Below are 16319 nucleotides of genomic sequence, written 5' to 3' on the forward strand. Positions count from 1 at the left end.
AGGGGGGCGCTGAGGGGCCGTGAGGGGAGTGCGGGCTCCGGCGGGAAGCGGTTCCTCCGGGGCGGCCGCTCCCCCCCAAAAAGCCCTCCTGGTGTTGCCGGTGCTCGGTCCGTTGCCTTCCCGCTCGGGTTGGCACATAATTTAACCGGTTTGGGGTGGGTTTTGGGTTGGTTTTTTTTTTTGTTGTTGTTGTTTCATTTTGTTTTCTGGGACCGTCCATCGTTTGTCAGTCCTTCTGTGGTACAGAGTCTGAACATTAAAGTATTAATGCCTCCAAAGTGCTTCCCTCTTAGTCATGCAGGGGTTTGCTTAAAATACCCCAAATAAAAATGGGTTTGCAACCATTTTTTTTTTTTTTGTGATAAATTTCTTTCAAGATGGTTATAGATGGAAAGCTGCAGGTGGGGGTTTTGTCCTGTTCTCTCCACAGAAGTTCAGAAACTTTTTGGACGACGACAGGCATGTTCCCACAGGAATTCATTATTGGTTTTCCTAAATGCGTAAAAATCAGCAAAGTCGCAATCCAGTGTTACTTGGGTAAGGCTTAATGTATTGCAGTATGTAATAGGGACTGTGTTAAAGTGTGTGCTTGCGCCTATGTAAATTCTCACAGCAGTGTCACATTCTGTAAGTAGTCACTTATAAAGCTGAATTTAATTCATAGAGCTTCATTTAACTGAACAAAGCACTTGTCCTTCACGTTCAAAGTTTTTCATAAATAAAAAGATGGAAAATCCACCCACCTGCACTGATTTTTGTCCTTAAAACACCTTGTATTTTGAGCTTATAATTAACTTCTGTTGCACAGTGATGGCGGTTCTAATTTAAAGGACAGGACTACAATACTTACTCTTTTAATGATTTATTTTGAATATTGTTTTTAATAGTTTAGTAGGACAGACCTCTCTTAGTCTTACTTTTTAAAATAATGTGAAGGAAAATCTGAGTTCTAAACTAGAAAGGTCTCTTATGGGGTCAGAGCATGGAGACAGCAGCTTGACCATTAACAGAGGCTGTGCAAAAGACATGAAAACTTGTCATTGTTTGTCCAACCTTCAACATGAGAATGTTGGTTTTATTACAGTTCAGCCCCATAAGTTAGAAAAAGAATGATTAGTTAGTGCTTTTAAAGTGCTTTGTAGATGAAAAGTGATGCAATAAATATCATCATCAATGCATCAGGATTCGTATTGATATTTTAAATGTATATATATATTTTAGTGCGGACCTTGAGGATTGAAAAAAGTGTATCTAAAGACCCAGTAGGTTTTGAAGAGTGCATTGAAAAAGGTAAGATTTTGACTATAACCGTGAAGCGGTGGGGATTTTGTGGGAATAATGTTGATCTTTTTCAGTGAGTCATTTTAACCCCATGTCTATTTGTTGAGTAGTCAAGTGTGGCTTGATGATTGTTTTATTAGGACATTAATGTAATAGTCACATTTGAATGAAGTTTATGAACACTGCTGGTCTCTGTAGCAGTTTGGAGATGTAAAATGCTGTATAAGGGCTAAAAGCACTGCTTGTGCATTTGCTTTTATGTTCCAAAAATTAAAAACATATTTACATAGTATAATAGAGTGCCATTTCATGCATTGGTTGGGTTTGTGTTTTGGGGTTTTCTTAATGGGTGACATTTTATAAAACAGTGTAATGAGTGGGATATATACACTGGGATATTGCAAAAAATATTTGTTCTCTTAAGTCACCTTGTAAAACAAAACCAAACAAAAAATACCGCCCCCCCAAAAAAACCCCAGGCAATTTCTGTATGCAGTGTAAGTTCATAGTCCTTAAACTCTCTTGAAAACTTTTCACAGCATTACATGTTATTCTTCATTATATGCTTTAAAATATATTTTCTAGATTTGCAACACACAGAAGGACAGCTTCAAATGGAAGAATTTCCAGTGAGTATTTACAGTGTACATCTCTACTGGTTCATGAAATGGGATGTCCAGACTAACAAGGGAGAAACCATGAAAATCCAAAACATGTCTTTATTTACAATTACTGCTAAGTTGATGTTAGATACAGGAATTTGTAGATCATGGTATGAAATTGCACTTCCTGACTGCTCCTTTGTAGATTACGGTATGAAATTACACCTGCCTACTGCTTGTAACTCTGTGAAGGAGCTCTTTCTAGAAGTGTGCCCATCTTTCCTCCCTCAGTTGTTGCCTTAAAGACTGCACTAATCGGGAGGAATGGGACTTTTTTGAATTGCTGTCATCTAAAGAAGCTCTGAAGCTGGCTAGATGCATTAAAAGAGCTTGATTTATGTGTAATTTGAAAACAGACAGAGAAATAACTAGATCCTTCTGTCTAACAAACTTCTGCAAATGTTTGATAGTGATATTATTACGGAAAATGCAATAACATTTTTTTTCCTTCTACAGCTTCCTGATTTCCAAGCAACTTACTTGCGTTTCATCATCAAATCTGCCTTTGATCATTTTGTATCAGTGCACCGGGTGATGGCAGAGGGCACTGCAGAAAACACTTAAGTCCAGCTGAAATTTGTGCCTCAGTTTTGTTTCTTTTTTTTTTTAATAAAGAAGTTACATTTTGATACCTGTAGTGCACATAATATTTATTACTAAAACCTTGTATTAAAGTGTTTTTTGAAGGTATGGATGTAGTATGTATTCCGCACCGGTTTAATGTATGGAATAGAATAGAATCATTTAGGTTGCAAAAGACCTTTAAGATCGAGTCCAACCGCAATGCAGTATTCTTGTTGATAGTAACAGCTTTCTCGTTTTATAACCTAGACTGTTATCCTAGAACATTTGAACATAACTGAGTCCGTTTAAATTAGTATGTTAATATACAAAAAAGTGCGAAGTATTTAACTAGGAGTTATTACTTCCTACTGTCAAACGAGCCCTTCAAAAGTTCTTAAATTGGTAACTTTCTCATCAACTCAAATGGTTCAAGATTAGTAGGCTGAATACAAAATCTGCTAATGCTTAGAAATAACCCGGGGGGAAAGGGGCAGGACAGGGGGGGAAATAATCTGAAGCCACATTAAGTGCTCTGATAGATTTTTAATAATTGCAGATCAATCCCTTGTTTCTATAAATATTTTCTACAATCAGGTCACAGCCCTCTGTGCTTTATGCTATGACCGTCATAACAAATATTAATAGAAACAAATGCTGACGGAGATTGTCTTATTCAGAAGCCTTCTGAAGTCAGTGAAAGTGAACATTTAGGAAAATTTCATGTATACAAGAGAAAGATAGTAATATGAAATCAGTTGTTTTGCATGCCAGTCAACTTTTGCAAATGTCACCACCCCTGAAGTTTGTCCTGCAGGGTATTCCTTACAAATGTAAACATTGGTGTCCAGTCCTGACAGCTCAGTGGAGCCAACTACTATTCATTGCTTTAAGTGTAGTAAGATACTACAGTGCAGTAGTTGGAGTTGTTGTGATGAGACTTGAAAACCTCTAGACAAACACATAATGAACTATATTACAGGTGTTCTTTAGATTCTTGTTGTCACTGTTGTTATTTTTAAATTCTTTTTTTTCTTCTTACACTTAGTTCTATGAAAACTTATTAATTGAGCTTTTTTATCCAGATAGCCTTTACTCTGAAGCCCTTTTTCTATTTCAGTTTTTCCAGGACGGCGCGTATTTCTTGGGGGTGATAATTCCAAGGCCCCACTCCTCCCTGCAAAGGCAATAAAATTACAAAGTGATGCTCAAGTAGAGAAAGCAGCAGTCCTTTTCGCGCGCAGCAGTTGCACCAGAAGCGTGGGCAGGTGTGCTTGAGCTTCCTTTGCATGGCAGCCATCGCGTGGGAGATGGTGCACGCGCAGGTTACACCCTGCTGTGTAACTGGGACAGGGCCAACATCTGGATCCTGGAGCTGGAAAGCGTTCCTGGATCTCACAGCTTAGATGTACTTAGGTTTCCTAATGAGCCAAAAGATAAATATTTGAGCAGGACTGAGGTATACATCAAATATGTACTTTATGAAGGCCCAGACTGGTTTTGCTGCAAGTCCTTTTCTTTCCACTTACAGTGAATTGTGAAATTACTAGTTCTGAAACAGAATGAAATACTGAGTTAAATGTAAAAATTCTCAAATTATTTTGAAATTTAAAAATCCCAATATATTGTGCTCATTATTATTGTTGATATTTTTTACCTTGTAGATGACCTTCCCTCTTTGAAGTATGTACAGTCGTTCTGGCAATGCAGCGTATTTTGAACTGCTCAGGTTTTCCATAGTGTCTAAAACCACTGGACATAAAGGATTATTTTTCTGAAGAAATTGTGCTGCAATTTTTCGATCTTCAAGGCTTCTGTGATTTTTAATAACAATATTGTTTTTGAAAGCCCATCCATCTAAAACAAATGAGAAAGGGATTTAGCAAGGAACATTCTGAATAGGTGCTAAGGGTGGAGGCCAGGCTGGATGGGGCTTTGAGCAACCTGGTCTAGTGGAAGGCGTCCCTGGCCATGGCAGGGGGGTTGGAACGAGATGAGCTTTAAGGTCCCTTTCAACTCTCACCATTCTATGATTCTATGTACTGTGTGTAATACCCCAAAACTGTGTTAAAATAGTACTGCAATTTACTCCTGACACCAAAACTCGCCATTGAAGTGAAAGCTTTGCCCCCCCCACCTCTGAATATGAGCGCTACAGCTTTTCAAGTAAATAGTCCTATGGTCTTTTTTTTTTTTTCCCCCTTTTATTTGGGCAAGCTATATTTTCCTCTTGCCCTGGACTCAGAAATATTTGATGTATTTTCCTACGTAAGTCAACATTAGAGAGATATCAGGTGGGGAGTTCTATCCTATTTAGGTAAGGTTTGTCAAAATTATTGGCACAGAGGAGGAGATTTTAAAATGGTAAGTAGCGGTGCCAACTGATACCCATTCATTTAGCACAGTCTCAACAATCGTACTGTTCATTCTGCCTGATTCTGCTTATTGAGCCTATAAAACAAAATTGCAGATCTGTGAGAAGTGAAACATACTTGAGCCAGGGCACACCTTCCTCTTTCAGAAATACACACACACAGATCTGCACGCAACCCTTCCTAGTAAAGCAGAAACTAGTAGAAGTTTTTGATGACTGAGTTATCTTTTTCTCAACTATTGAAAGTGAGGTATTGTTAGAAAACTTGAAAACTGTAAATGTTACGTTTTAGAAAACCACCTTAACCCTGGGATAAAATCAGTGCCAATGTGTTACTTAGAGTCTGGTGTAGATAAAAAAGCGTGTACAGTTTGCTGAATTTTTCAAATGGAGAGTATTAAGAGTTTGCCTCCTGTTCTTGAGACATGTTAAACTGATTTTATTTTTTTTTAACATGTAACACATACTGGCATCGTATACTTAAACCTTTGTTCTCTTAAATGTTTTTCGTTGTTTTTTGTTTTTCTTTTTAAATATCAGAAGGAGCTGTACTAACGCTGAGGGGAAGCGTAGTGAAGATAGTACTCATCTTCACAGAGATGACTGCCTTCAGCCAGAGTACCTCAGTGTAAAGTCAGATGTGTGAGTAAAACTTAGGAGAATTAGGGACACAAATTGGTGCCGAAATTTGGTGTTGCCACTTTTGATTTGAGAGAGGTTTATTTCCCGTTTGCAGTTCCCTCCTTTGCTAAAATACTTCTCTTCCTAAAGGGAACGATGCGTCTGAAGTTTTGGTAGGCATTACTGTGATATTTGTACTGTACCTACTGCATGAGCTTCTTCGATGTAGATGATAAGGAAATCTGCTATTGAGCTGAAATCTTTGATGAGCTTGTTGAACTCATCAAATTTTAACATAAACGAAGGTCAGGTGCAACTTCCAAAATTCAGGATTAAAGGTCGGTTATCTGGAAAAAAAACAGGACAGTTTGTGGTTAAATCGGTGTTGGGAGGAAGGACAGAATTAAATACATACACTGAATTGAGCCTCTGCCGCAGAGTTTCCTGGGCAACAGTAGCGAAGTCACTTACCCCATAACTTTCTTCTTAGGACATTAAAATTGGCAGCAGAATATCTGTGTCTATGCAAAGCAGGCACAGAGGTGCTGTCTTTTTCCCTTGCCCGGCTCTAAGCTGAGCCAAGAGCAAGGAGCTCAACTGAGGGGGACCCTTTCCTTGGCAAAAGCAGGAGGCACTGTCCGGTCCCATGGCTTCCCTCACATCCTCATCAGAAAAGCCAGTGCTCCAGTTACCAACATGTTGGGATAGGGAACTGGTCTAAAATGGATGTAGAGCGTGCAGCATGGCACAGGCTCCCCAAGGTCCTTCATACGAAGGAACTTCAAAAATATTAGCCATGATCATCTGCAAGGTTCTTCAAAGGACATCGGTTCAGGGGTGGACGTGTCAGCACAGAGTCCCGATGCCTTTTAATGAACCCAGTGGCTGTGTAGTGATTTTTTTCAGAGGTGTCAGTTCCAGCTGAGCTGAGCGGAAGCTGCACTTTTCAGTCCTGCCTCACGGGCTTTCATGCTTTCAGTGTATTTCTGCAATTTCCTGTCCAAACAGGACTGGGGTTATATATTATTATTTATTAAACTAGTGTTACACAAGCCACTGGCAAAAGTGTTTATGCAGTTGCTTACAAATTAACAGGGTATGTGCCCACAGGTGTTAGCATCTGTTTGCAAGGCCTCAATTTAAGGGAACTTGAGAGAGATTTTTAAGCACGTCTTTTAGTCTATGGTTATTCTAAATTCTCTGAAATTTGTTCAAGATCTTCCTTCTTGCTGGGCTTAAATTCAAAGAGCGCTGTTAGCATAGATCCACATCCTAAAGTATCTAATAGAGGGGATACCTTCCTGTAGATATTGTCTGTCTCTTTTCCAAATTTGCATCCTATTTTCTATAGAAAAAAAAAAATAAATTAGAAAAGCAGAGTTAGAGAATGGTGTAATCCCTCCCATGGGGATTGAGACTGCAGCTTAATGATTAATTCCACATTCTACAGACAACTCTGCGGGAGGCAGTGGACAAAGTACAAAGCAACTTCTTTTTCTTCTGGTTCATTTCTAGCCACTTCGAATCTGGAAAAAACCCACCGTGTGCTTTCTAGGCTTTGTGCTGGCAAAGGGCGCTGGTGTGGGGCTTTCTGTACGTACAGGGAATGACAGCCAAGAGTCGTGAATCACCGCACACGGTTCCGATTCTGGGTCTTCTCTCCCTAAAATCAATTACTCTCTTGGCTTTCAGCGAAGAGGTATTTCCAGGCAGAGCCAGCTTTTGCAAGAGGTTCATCAGCTTACTGGCATGGAGGGATGTCGTAGCCAGGACGATAAACACGGGTTATTTTTGAAAATTGGGAGGCAGACAGCTGGAGTGGATGTGCTGCTCCTTTCCCGTCCAGTGAATTCTGCTCTGCCATGCCACAAGTTCTCGCGCCAGCTGCCCATCCCTGTTCCCTCAGCAGCCTCTTCTCGTTTCTCGTCTCGGCAAACCAAACCCACCTACATGGCCCGTTTACTCACCTTGCATGAAATCCAAGAGGTCACGAACTTCACCGTTGAAAGTCACCACCGGCGTGTTGGGAGCAGGATGTCCCTCGTAGGCTTCATCCTCCAGCCTCTTCCACTTCACCTTCAGCACAAAGAGCAAATACTCGAAGCTGAAAAAAGTCGGACCCCAGTTTTCGTAGCTGAACTTTGGATTCTCGTTCATTCTGCTCTTTTCGCCCTGTTTTAGGATGTATCTTTTCATGGCATTGGGGAACAGTATCATCAGTGTTTTGCCAACAACAACGGACGCAGTAACGTGCAGAAAAATCAGAATTTTTTGTAGGAATATCCTGACTCCGAACATCGTGGTGGAGGACGTCTGACCGCCTCCGATGGGAACGCAGCACGATGGCAGGGGCAAAGGTACAGGGGGAGGAAAAACGTTCACGTGTTTGGCCAAATTTCTGCCTTGCCGTTGCATGCCGTCACCTCTCCGTGGACGTCAGTGTCTGCGTGAGCGAAGAGCCCGTCAGCCACACTGTCTCCATCGACGCCAAAGGCATTAATTACAGTGACGGGTACATTTTTAGTGCTGGCTGCACAGTTAATAGGCTTATTCACAAATACATCGTGTATTTTACTAATGAGAAGAGACGAATCGGGGTGTTTTCCCAGAGCCGCAGGCTGAAAGTAGAAGTTATGTCGGCGGGACCCGAGGGTCTGATCCTGCCAGCCGTTCCGTGTTGAGACCCCGCACATGCAGAGCTCGGAGCTCGCGTGTTTCCGTGCCGCAACATCGATGGTGACGCTCTGGGCCTTGGATTGATGCCTCCATTTGCATTTTGCACGGGCTCTGCCAACGGTGCCCCGTTCCTATAGCTCTGCCTCCTCTGGGGTGCTGCCGCACGCCACTACTTGTCACTGTGGGGCTGGGGGGTGCCCCAGAAATATATGTCTCCCTATATATAACATATAAAAATATAAAATATAGAATAATATCTAGTTATAAAAATATTTTTATGTAATTATATATAAAATATAGAATATGTATCTATAATAGAATCTATAAACATGTAACTATATTTAAAATCTGTATGTGTGTGCATATAACACGTAAACACAGAAGCGGGTGCCCCGCCCCTGTAACACCTGCCGCGCAGGGCGCCGCGGGCTCTTTAAGGAGGAGGGCGGAGGCGGAAGAGGAAGCACAGCGTGGGCCCTGATTGGCCGGCGCGACGAGAGGCGGGGAAGGAGAGGGGTGCAGCGACGCTGCTGATTGGCTGACGCCACGCAGCGGCTGCGGTCAAAAAAAGGTGAGAGGGCGCGGGGCCCCGCTCCTCAGCCCAGCGGGCGGATGGCGGCTGTGGATGACCTCAAATTCCAAGGTAAAGGTGGGGTTTGGGGCCCAGCTGGCGAGGGCTCAAACGCTGAGAGGCCGGGAAGGATTTCTGGGCTTTCTGTGAGGAAAAAGGCTCTCTGGAGGTTTGCCAGTAGCGTCAGGAACGGCTCCGGCTTCCTGAGGTGGGACTGTGCTGTCGGCGAGCGCCAGAGTGTCACCTGTGCTGGCGGGAACCCTCCCTGGAGGGAGGGAGGGGAAAGCTGAAGACGTTTGGAATGGGCTGTACTTTCATATTGACAAATAAATGCAGGTCTGAAAAGGAACTGATTTTTGGGGAGGATGAAAATGAGGCAGCTTCCCCCTGCTCTGGCAGAGGCCTGCGGGTTCTCAGGTCGGGGCTGCTGGCTGGAAGGAAAGGCAGGCTCCAGTCGTGGTGCTTTATCATAACATCAGCAGATTAGCAGGAAAAAAAGTTCTCACACTTTATCAATAAAGTAAGCGTTCAGCTTGATCTGCGTCAGTTTGGGCTTTAAGAAACTGATTGTATTTGACATGCCTAAATGAGTGATGCATCCTGCCTTGGGCTGTGTAGGGGTCTTAATGCAGGTTTTTGAGCCACAAAGGCAAACATTTTGGTAGCTTGATCATTGCCTCTCTTGTAATGTACTTATTTGCAGAATTTGACGATGCAGCTAATTTGCTTGCAGCAAACCCTGACGCTACCACAATAAGCATTGACGAGCCAGCTGAAATCTCCAAGAATCAGCACGGCCGTCTGCAGGAGCCAGGGAGAGAAGAGGATGATGAATTACTGGGGACCGATGACTCCGATAAAACAGAGGTAATGCTCTTATACCTAAAGTGCCTCTATTGGCATGTATACAAATGGTGCTGACAGCACTGAGGTATTTCTAGAAGACACCAGCAATTCATTCTGGGTAACTTAAAACTTTGCTTCTTCTTTGTCACAGGTTACTTTCTCAATTGCAGAGTTGGCAGAAGTAAACGCGCGTTGGCTCTTCAGCTGTTGTGGTTTGCAGCCTAGGAAATTGAACTGAAAAGGCGGTGTTTTAAGCTAAACAAATATGCCAGGACGTGAGCGCAGCAGCAGCTGAAAACCCAGCACCGTGTTTGTTTCTGTCGGTTCTGCTGTGGGGTTGGTGACTCTGGCAGGACAGCAGGAAACTTTGAAACAACCAGGGCTTGTCTGAAGGCTCAGCTAATGCAGCTGTCAATGGCAGCGAGGCAACTTGTGATACCGATGGAGACGTGTTATAAATGATGTGGAAGACAGTATCTGGCGGCTCTTTAGAACCCCAGGCTATTATTGTGCTTGCAGGGAGATAAAACTAGCTGCCGTTAACAAATATTGGTGGTGGAAAGGGAAACCATTAAATGGCAAGCGTCATCCTGTTCAGTTTGTTTTCTGTCCGGGTACAGAAATCATTTAACTATTGTGTAAATGAACTAGTAAAACATAAATTGCATGCTTGTAATGTTTTTCTTGTTGTCTTTTCCCCCCTGTACAGCTGCTTGCAGGACAGAAAAAAAGCGCCCCTTTCTGGACATTTGAGTACTACCAGACGTTCTTTGATGTGGACACTTACCAGGTTAATACTCCGTTCCAGAGAAGAGCTATTGTCTGAGCTATGCTTTATCCAGATATTGAGGCTTTTTTCTGTTTTGCATCTTCAGTCAGACAAATCTGTATGTTTTCATAGGTCCTAGACAGAATCAAAGGTTCAGTTTTCCCAGTACCAGGGAAGAACTTTGTAAGGCTGTATATCCGCAGCAATCCTGACCTTTATGGTAAGTTTGAGGTGTGAGAAGTTCTTTTCTCTGCTAAATGCTTTGAGTTTGTATTCCCTTTTACTTGCTAACCTTAAAAAAAACAAGAGGGCAAGAGGAGTTATTACTGAACTTGCTTTTTTCTTTTTAAGGTCCCTTTTGGATATGTGCCACACTCGTCTTTACCATTGCCGTTAGTGGCAACCTCTCAAATTTCTTCATGCATCTGGGCAAACCAACATACCACTATGTGCCCGAGTTCAGAAAAGGTTTGTAAGTAGTCGAAGCAGTCCTGAGGTTCGTGGGTTGTTTTGTTTTGGTGCTTTTTAATGTGCTAGTGAAGTAATGTAAAAACAGGTCACAGCTTTGATTTAGCAGTCTCTTTTGATCGATTGCTCTCTTTGTATTCTTAGAGATGTGAAACCCTTAAAGTGAGCTGTAACTGGCAGAACCTTACTCCCCCAGAGTATAAAGTAGTCAGAGTTTTAGTAGAGCAGGCAGGAGTAATTAGAGCAGTTATTTTTCTAGCCTTAGTGAATGTCCCCTTGTACAGAGAGGGAAAGCCCAGCAGTGGCCACTGTGGTGCTTCTGTAGGTGCCTTTCTGGATCCACGGCCTCCTAGGAGCCTGCAGGCCTCAGGCAGAAAGTTAGAATATTACCGATATTGCTGACTGAGGGCTGGGAGCTGTTACCTTCTGGCAAACTTGAAAATAAGCAAAAGATGCTCAACTGACAACATGCCCCAGCAAACTCTGAGCGAGGAGCCAATTGTCTATGCCCATCCTTGCAGTCTGAAGGACACTGCCATCCCTGCAAGGAACATGGCTTCTGTTTGTTTCCAAAATCCATAGTGTACTTGGAAGAACGCTGTTGCTTGGGAATCCAGTCACTTGAATAATTTCAGATTTGACACTCCTGTCTGTGTTCTCCTTTTAGCATGTCTGCATTCTATTCTCATTTTTGATGAGGTTTTTCTTTCCTCTATGACACTTCTTTTCACACTGAAACTGACAGCATTTTGTATACAGGTGTAATGAAGACATTGAAAATATTGAGAGAATACTTTCTGGAGTCTTTACTTTTAAACTAACTTGAAGTGCTGGCAAAGTAGTGGGTGTAAACTGGATGTAAATGCAAAGTTCTCGGCTTATTAATAATTCAAACTTTATATTTTGAAAGTAAATTCAAAGGTAGCTTTCTAGTTTTCAGGCTAAATGCTTCTACGCGTTTGATTCTGGCTGGTAGTCTGAGTAAAATGTGAAATCTTTTGTCATGTTTCCAGTGTCCATAGCAGCAACAACGATTTATGCCTACGCTTGGCTCGTTCCCCTTGCTCTCTGGGGATTCTTGATGTGGAGGAACAGTAAAGTTATGAACATTGTGTCCTACTCGTTCCTGGAGATAGTGTGTGTATATGGTTACTCCCTCTTTGTTTACATTCCCACAGCGGTACGTATGGCCTAGAGTGCACCTCTATTACATGCCCTGTAAAAAGGTCCTGCTTTAGAAAAGCTCCTATTTCTTATAATATTGTTCCTATTAGTCAAAATCTCGGGGACTGGGCAAATCACTTGCTGCTTTTGCTTTGCTAGAATGAAGCTTTTTGTTTGTCTAATGTAAAGACGTCTTGTGGGTCCTGGAAAAGCCCAGGACAGGTCATTTCCCCAGAGGCAGCAAATCCAAGCAAGGATGCTGCTGGTGAGCCTCGCAGGCAACTAAGGCAACTTCAGGAATTGGGATGTGTGTGTTCCCAGTGTACAGGCATCAGTGTGTGGGGTGGCAGCGCTGATGGGCAGGTTCTGAGGATGCATTTCCCGAGAAGGGACCATCCTGGGCCAATCTGGCAAGGGGCAAACCTTGAAAAGAGTGCCATAACTCAGGGGATGTGCTCTTGTCATGTCTGCTCTTGCTGTTATTCTTTCCTCAAATAACAGAGACATATCAGATAAGGTGTGAGCTAATTTGTGCACAAATTGGCTGGAAGTGATAAAATGTCACAGAACAATGAGTTAAATAAATGAATCCCTGTTTCACACAGTCTCTAACAATCGTTTTACTCCCTTTTATAGATTTTATGGATTATTCCGCAAAAAGTGGTGCGCTGGGTCCTGGTGATGTTCTCCTTGTGCCTTTCGGGGTCTGTTTTGGTGATGACCTTTTGGCCTGCTGTCCGAGATGACAACCGGAGGATTGCGCTGGCAACCGTGGGGACTATTGTTCTGCTTCATGCCCTGCTGGCTGTCGGCTGTTTGGTATGACACTGCCTTTCCTTTTCTCAAATCTTTTATTTCCTGGGACTGGCAACACATTACGGTGCAGGAAAGAAGGCGTTGGCTGGTTGCTGGAAAATCTTTTTTAATAAAGAAAGAAGTAGTACTTCTGAAAAACCTCCGAAGTAAAAGTTCCAGTTATTTCAAACAGCAAAAATTGATGCCAATCTGACTTAGACAGTGACAGTAACAAACTCAATAATGAATATGTCTCTAGCACAAATTTACTCACAGAGTAGTCTGAAACTTCTCGGGAATTCATCATAGTATCAGCAAAGCATTAATCTTTATTGTATCCAGTTGCAGCTTAGTCCAGTGAGTATTATGCTTAATTCATCCTTTAAAACGATTAAATGTTCAATATGTAGTGTCAGCTTACAAGTTTTATGTATGAAGACATAAACCTAGAACTTAGTAAATATGATTCTATGATATCAGCGTTATGAAAACAGAAACCCTAACACTGCTGAAATACATAGTGATAAGAACTGACATTATTTATTATCTCTTTGTTGCAGTAGGTAGAATGATATCGTCCAGGCGTCGGTTCTCTTCCCCCCAGCTTCCAGAGTAGATAGATTTGGTTCCCCGCAGCTCAGCATGTAGGCAGGCGAAGGCAAAACACAACTCTTGTGTTAGGAGGAGACTTGCAGCTGACTTCAGTGGGGCTTCTGTCACCAGAGCCTGCCTGGAGCTCCATCAGTTAAAATAGCAAACAGTCAAATAAATATCTGAAATCCAATGCCTTCCAGGACGATCTTTTCAAAGGCCTCAGCTTCTGTTATATCTAAAAGTATAGTTTAGAGCACCATTTTAATTGAGTGTTTCTAATCTGATAAAGACAGAAAAGCTTCAAATTTGCCATTTCAGTGCTGTTTATACCTTGTGAACAGTCGGTGTGGAAGGAAAGAGCTGGGATGAGGCAGAACTGTTTGTTTCTCTCTAAACAGTCTTTTTCTCCTCTCTTACAACATAGGCATACTTTTTTGATGCCCCTGAACTGGATTTTCCTGCACCTATTATCCCTGCTCACAATGGAACAACAGTAATAACAAAGAGTCAGTAAGTAAGGTAAGAATCCAATCTAAACATTCTTCTGTAATCATCACAGACATCTTGAAACTTTCCCCATTAGTATGGTTGAGTGGAAAAGGGTTTAACAGACCGATTTTGCCAAATGGCACCTATATATAAATGCCATTTATTAACTTTTCTTCCAGTTGTAAGTTTTAAGTATAGCCATAAAAATGCAAAAGCCTCTGAGGAACAAAGACATCTTATCTTTCTTTTCTTTGAGGTTTACTCTTGGCAAAGAAACACACATTTAAATAATCTACTCAGTCCCATAGGTCATTTCAAAGACGCATTTTTCCCTCAATCCCTTACAAAAGCCCCAAAATGTTAGAATTTGTACTGCACAAGTAAAACTTAAGCAATAAACTATTATACTCCTATTTTCCCTTCCATTTAATGTTAAAAGTAAATTGGATTTTTTCCCCTTGATGTTTGTCACAATGTGTTTCAGAGCAGCAGCTCTGTGTACAGGGACTCCCTGAGCAGGGCTGACTCAGAGCCCGAGCCATCCAAACGGACTGCATTCCTTGTGTGGGATGGTTTGAGATTCTGCTTCCTGGTAGCTGGGAGTGCTGCCAGCGGCAGATGACATTTGAATTCCGTTGGAGAGATTGAGACATGGAGCAGGTCCAGGAAAAGGCTACTAGACATGCAGAGGCTAGGCCTCTGCAAGTACAGCAGCCACAAGTGTGTATGTGGAGATCAGAGTGAGCAGAAGCTATATTAGATTAAAAAAAAAACGCCAAATATGCCTAGCAAAAACGGTCATAAAAAATTACTAGCTGTGACACAATCTAATCACTCAGATCAATTTTAGAAGCTTTCCTCCTGTAAAATCAGTTTCCCATCCCAGGTGCCTATTAGGATTCTAAATGACAGTAATGAATTTTAGTAGTTAGATATAAATATGTGCTTTATTGTGTCCTCTGGTGCCTGTGAGGAGCTATAATATTCACAGGAGCTGTATTTCTCTTTCAGATTACAATGCCTGTTTCTCCATCTGTACAGTAATCTTACCTTAGATTATTTTTTCACTGAAGAACATGGAATCTGCAGAACAAGGGAAGTTTTTTGTAGAAGAAGGGACAGCGCTGTCCCATGGACATAACAGACATCTCCACACTCACTGGAAGCTGCCTGGATCCATAAGGAGAATGAACTGTTGATCTTAATTCTGTACAGCAGGTTTTCTTTTTTTTAAATTTTGTCTGCACTCACCACACTATTTTGCCTCTGAATAAAGTGTTCTGAAGGTGATTTCTTATTTTGTTAATGATCTAATACTACTCCTCGAAAGCTGTCAAGAGGGTTTGCTAACAGGTGTGAAGGTGGGTCAGAGGTGAGACAGGATTTTGCTGTGTTACTGTTGAACCACCTCGAGGCACGTGTATGTAGCTGCTGAGCGCTCTCAGTACCAAATGCTGCCACAAAAGTGATTTCTGCTCCCATGCTGCTTTCCCAGGCCCAGCTGTGTTCTTTATAGAATCATAGAATGGTATAAGTTGGAAGAGAACTTAAAGAACTTAAAATCATCAAGTTCCAACCCCCCTGCCATAGACAGGGACACCACCCAGTAAACCGGGTTGCTCAAAGTCCCATCCAGCCTGGCCTTGAATACTTCCAGGGATGGGCCATCCACAACTTCTCAGAGCAACCTGTTCCAGTGTCTCATTACTCTCACAGTGAAAAATTTCTTCCCGATATCTAAGCTAGATCTCCCCTCTTCCAGTTTGAAGCCATTACCCCTCATCCTATCGCTACACTCCCTGATGAAGAGCCCCTCCCCAGCTTTCCTGTAGGCCCCCTTCAGGTACTGGAAGGGTCTACGAGGCCCCCCAGAGCCTTCTCTTCTCCAAGATGAACAGCCCCAACTTTCTCAGCCTGTCTTCACAGGAGAGGCACTCCAGCCCTCTTATGATATTCATGGCCCTCCTCTGGACCTGCTCCAACAGGTCCATGTGCTTCTTATCTTGGGGGCACTAGAGCTGGACGCAGTATCCTGGGTGGGGTCCCTTGACCTGCTGGCCATGCTGCTTTAGATGCAGCCCAGGATGCTGTTGGCCTTCTGGGCTGCGAATGCACATTGCCCGCTCACGTTGAGCTTCTCATCAACCAACACCCCCAAGTCCATCTCCTCGAGGCTGCTCTCAATCCATTCTTTGCCCAGCCTGTGTTTGTGCTTGGGATTGCTCCGACCCAGATGCAGGACCTTGCACATGGCCTTGTTGAACTTCATCAGGCTGGCACATGCCCACCTCTCCAGCCTGTCCAGGTCCCTCTGGACGGCATCTCTCCCCTCCACACAGCTTGGTGTCGTCAGCAAACTTGCTTTCCCCTCAGCCGCGCCCTCCCTCCCCGCGGGGCTGTGTAACGCTTTCTCCTGTCCCTCAGGCCAGCGCTGAGGGGCCCTGCTGG

At 42.8% G+C, this 16319-nt stretch overlaps 3 protein-coding genes across 3 annotated transcripts; 2 read left to right on the forward strand and 1 right to left on the reverse strand.

Annotated features, from left to right (window-relative positions):
• Positions 1-377: 377 nt before the first annotated feature.
• HSPB11 (heat shock protein family B (small), member 11) lies at positions 378-2507 on the forward strand. The gene is made up of 4 exons (XM_009884819.1): positions 378-537; positions 1222-1290; positions 1867-1910; positions 2400-2507. Exons 1-4 carry the CDS (start codon positions 378-380, stop codon positions 2505-2507), a joined length of 381 nt encoding a protein of 126 aa, XP_009883121.1.
• A 1108-nt stretch (positions 2508-3615) lies between these two features.
• On the reverse strand, positions 3616-7797 carry DIO1 (deiodinase, iodothyronine, type I). Its single transcript, XM_009884605.1, is given in 4 exon segments — positions 3616-3681; positions 4162-4361; positions 5703-5846; positions 7467-7797. Coding segments are annotated over 4 exon segments (741 nt in total).
• Positions 7798-8759: 962 nt separating this feature from the next.
• Positions 8760-14942, forward strand: YIPF1 (Yip1 domain family, member 1). Its single transcript, XM_009884606.1, has 9 exons — positions 8760-8818; positions 9450-9613; positions 10302-10382; positions 10494-10581; positions 10713-10829; positions 11843-12009; positions 12630-12812; positions 13807-13901; positions 14883-14942. Exons 1-8 carry the CDS (start codon positions 8788-8790, stop codon positions 13894-13896), a joined length of 921 nt encoding a protein of 306 aa, XP_009882908.1. The 5' UTR covers positions 8760-8787; the 3' UTR covers positions 13897-13901; positions 14883-14942.
• Positions 14943-16319: the final 1377 nt, after the last annotated feature.

The sequence above is a fragment of the Charadrius vociferus genome, unplaced genomic scaffold, assembly GCF_000708025.1.
Source record: "Charadrius vociferus isolate BGI_N301 unplaced genomic scaffold, ASM70802v2 scaffold163, whole genome shotgun sequence".
Classification (NCBI taxonomy): domain Eukaryota; kingdom Metazoa; phylum Chordata; class Aves; order Charadriiformes; family Charadriidae; genus Charadrius; species Charadrius vociferus.

What these genes read in the sequence shown, in the direction of transcription:
- HSPB11 (XM_009884819.1), top strand. Translation starts at nt 378, where the DNA reads ATGGTTATAGATGGAAAGCTGCAGGTGGGGGTTTTGTCCTGTTCTCTC. An exon ending in TGAAGAGTGCATTGAAAAAG is followed by an intron (nt 1,291 to 1,866) that starts GTAAGATTTTGA and finishes TATATTTTCTAG; the next exon opens with ATTTGCAACACACAGAAGGA. An exon ending in TTCAAATGGAAGAATTTCCA is followed by an intron (nt 1,911 to 2,399) that starts GTGAGTATTTAC and finishes TTCCTTCTACAG; the next exon opens with CTTCCTGATTTCCAAGCAAC.
- YIPF1 (XM_009884606.1), top strand. Translation starts at nt 8,788, where the DNA reads ATGGCGGCTGTGGATGACCTCAAATTCCAAG. An exon ending in ATGACTCCGATAAAACAGAG is followed by an intron (nt 9,614 to 10,301) that starts GTAATGCTCTTA and finishes CCCCCTGTACAG; the next exon opens with CTGCTTGCAGGACAGAAAAA. An exon ending in TGTGCCCGAGTTCAGAAAAG is followed by an intron (nt 10,830 to 11,842) that starts GTTTGTAAGTAG and finishes TCATGTTTCCAG; the next exon opens with TGTCCATAGCAGCAACAACG.